The 3,368-nt window shown below is 42.3% G+C and overlaps 1 protein-coding gene across 2 annotated transcripts in view; it reads left to right on the top strand.

Moving 5' to 3' along the window:
* Positions 1-1,707, top strand: part of bcat1 (branched chain amino-acid transaminase 1, cytosolic) — an 11,763-nt gene extending 10,056 nt beyond the window's left edge. For both annotated transcript variants that reach the window (XM_039791267.1, XM_039791268.1), the window contains exon 11: positions 1,109-1,707. In XM_039791267.1, coding sequence (XP_039647201.1) covers positions 1,109-1,147 — 39 coding nt within the window. In that variant the 3' untranslated portion in view covers positions 1,148-1,707. The remainder of the gene's footprint in view (positions 1-1,108) is intronic.
* The last annotated feature ends 1,661 nt before the right edge of the window (positions 1,708-3,368 follow it).

Below are 3,368 nucleotides of genomic sequence, written 5' to 3'. Positions count from 1 at the left end.
TTGCTTTATCTCTTCAACTAGGGACTTCTGTCCCCTTTTCTTTGCTTTGTCTCTCTCTGTCTTGCTCTCTTTACTTTTTTGTTTTTGTTTGTTTTGTCTTTCTGGTCAGGCGATTAGCATATCTGCTCCCTCCATCATCCAGGCCTTGTGTGCATGCGTGTTGTGTGTTATAAATGTGTTAACCGCATCTTTATGTCCGATAACATCTTCCTTCGTCTTCAGAGAGAGATAGAGAGAGAGAGAGAGAGAGAGAGAGAGACAGAGACAGAGCGGAGGAGAGCGACAGTTGCTGTTCTAATAGTGGAGTGTGGAGAGTTGGAGATAGGGGCAAGACAAACTTCTGAATTCTCTCATTAAGCCCGCTGTAATTGCACAAACCCAATTATTGCCTCAGCCTTTCGTGATCTTCAAAGCCAAGATGCTGCAAATGAAGCCTCGAACAAGTGGGAGAGGAGGAGGATGAGGAAGAAGATTTGGTGGAGGAGGGGGGGGGGGCAGCTAAGCTTAATGAACAATAAAAATCGACAAAACGCTGGAAAACGCTGCGCTCCTTTCCGCGGCGCTGTTAAGTCTGTTGACATTTCATCTGGAGGGAAGCAGTGCAGCGTTATCCCCCCCCCCACACACACACTCCTCCTCCCGCCCCTCTGCAAGACAACATTGTGCAACAAACAAACGAGTGGTCTGAGGCAGCAGATGAAAGATGGGTTTACTAAGTCGCCCTGCTGTTCCTCTTTCAAGTTAATTAGAAATCACATTCTTTTGTTTCCCCTTCGCAGGCGTTTATTTACTTTCTCACTTCGACCATTAGAACAAATTTGCAACATGAGACACAAATAATTGGATTTGTCTCTGCGGCTGTCACGGCTTGGGGAACATTTTGTTTTGATTTTTTTTATTATAGTCCCTTTGCTCTGTTGTGTTGTGTTCTGTTGGTGGCTGAGTTTGCAGATTTGCTCACGGATATTTGATTTCATTTTTTTGGGGGGATTTGTGTTTTGCTCGCAATTAAGCAGCGGCGGCGGGCGAAAGAAGTTTAGTGCTTCTTACTGCTCGGGCCCCCGGAAGACTCTCCTGTGACCTTCTCGTGACCTTTGTTCTCTTACAGTATGGACGCACGCCCAGCGACTGGACTATCCTGGTGTAGCAGCGACGAAGACGCCTCGAACACACACAGTGTGTGTGTACAATAAGGAAGTGCTCTTACGCAATAACCAAATACTACTATATAACAAGAAAAACAATGTATAACAATGTACGTGCAATATTTGTGTTCTGACTTGTTTAATACTGTATGCCGGCTCTGCGGCTAGCGTGTCACAGCGCTTTATCTCCTTTTTAAGCTTAAATTAATGACAAACACACAAGTGTCCAGAATAATTAACAAAAGTAGGCTAATGTCTCATGCAATACTGCACAATAACTTACAGTAATCTAGCCACCGTGGCTTACTCTGCTGCTTTCCAACCAAGGATACAGCTGTGGCTGGGATTGAACATAAAAAAAGGGGAAAACATATATGTGAGATGTTAAAGTTACAGAGAATTTCATATCACTTGGTAAGAGTTGCAAAGCAGCTACAAGAAGACTTTATCTAATTTTCCTAATTAACACATCTTCATATGGGTATGGCATGAAAAACAAAACCATGCAGGGTGAGATATTCCTTATGATTGTCTGTCTTTTACATTGCTAAAAAATTAATGTAACAAAGTTTTAGGCAGTTGTATTGTCAACATAAAAACATTTTTTTTAACATTTAAAATCTACAGCCAGGGCTTTTTCAAACATTACCTTTTGGAAAGAACATTAAATATATGTACATAATATGTAACATACAGTGCAGTAGTTGCTTTTCTACCTCATGGAACATGTTATTCAGTCAGGAGTACCGGACAAATGGTATTTATTCATGAAGAAAAAAAAAACAAATCTGTAAAATGGCCCAAAGTTTGTGTGAATGTGGTCTTGGATTATAGGACAGAGGTGTCTCTTACTATAAATATAGCACAACAAACAACACATTTTCAGCTGACTATGGCACATTTGCACTCATTTGAAAGAGACCTTCTATACGAATTCTGTAATGTTTTTTTTGATTATTATTTAATGTATTTTGCCCTGAATTTAAAGTATGATGTTAAAGATTGTCAATAAAATAATAATTTTTACCTGACATAGAGCATTTCTGGATCTTTTTTTTTTTTTGGAACTAAACTTGCATTTGGACCGGAATGAACCAGGCACTAAGTTTCGTTCCTGCATAATAGTTCAATTTGCAATGAAAGTCCCTATGCTCAGAGTACTTTCCAAAGGTTCAGGAACTTGAGGGGCAAGGGCCAGGCTCTGCAGAGACGCTTCCACAATCCTTAATAATGCTGAGGAGTGCAAGTGTTTATAGAGATCCTGGAACAGAACCAAGCCATCAGCATAATGGAGTCATAACAGAAAGCCATCAAACCTGAGAGCCCTTGGCTGTTTGGCTCTGCACACACATGTGCACGCACGTGTGTGTGTGTGTGTGTGTGTGTGTGTGTGTGTGTGTGTGTGTGTGTGTGTGTGTGTGTGTGTGTGTGTGTGTGTGTGTGTGTGTGTGTGTGTGTGTGTGATGGAGAGGATGTTAAAGTGGTCAAATGAGGGAACGTCTAAATAGTGACCGCATAGGTCAGGTTTGACACACTTTATTATTCATTCACTGTGTGTGTGTGTGTGTGTGTGTGTGTGTGTGTGTGTGTGTGTGTGTGTGTGTGTGTGTGTGTGTGTGGGGTGCCCTGTTGCATGCTGGATGATTTTTGGCTCTTTGTGAAGACACCAGCTTGGCACCAGCTTTTTCCTTGTGTGCAGTGGCACAGCTGGTGTAGGGCCCAGTGAGTGCCCTGCACTGCACACACACACCCACACACATGCATGCACGCACACACATACACACACAAACACGCACACACGCACACATGCACACACACACACACAACACACACACACACACACACACACACACACACACACACACACACACACACAAATGCCAAACACCATCTAGCCTGCCTAATCCAGGCCACTGGTGAAATGACCACAGCACACAGCTCAATGTTTCATACTCTTTTTCTTTCTCTTCCTTTCTACCGTTTGCTTTTCCTTGCTATGTAAACGGTCACAACAGTTTGTTTAATGATCATTAGGTATAAAAAAAGCTCTTCGCGCCATTATTCGTCCACAGGGATCGTTACAGTAAAATGACATCTAATATAATCAAAATGACATCTAGACAGGTGAGGACACGCTGTGTGAACGTTTAAGGACATGTTGGACGTTAGCTTCACTGAAACCATTCCAGGAACACTGAACAGCAGAATACGAGTTGTTATTTC

Source organism: Perca fluviatilis, chromosome 23 (assembly GCF_010015445.1).
Source record: "Perca fluviatilis chromosome 23, GENO_Pfluv_1.0, whole genome shotgun sequence".
Taxonomy (NCBI): Eukaryota; Metazoa; Chordata; class Actinopteri; order Perciformes; family Percidae; genus Perca; species Perca fluviatilis.
The sequence above is the reverse complement of the archived record's forward strand: the minus strand, read 5'-3'. Positions and strand labels throughout refer to the sequence as shown.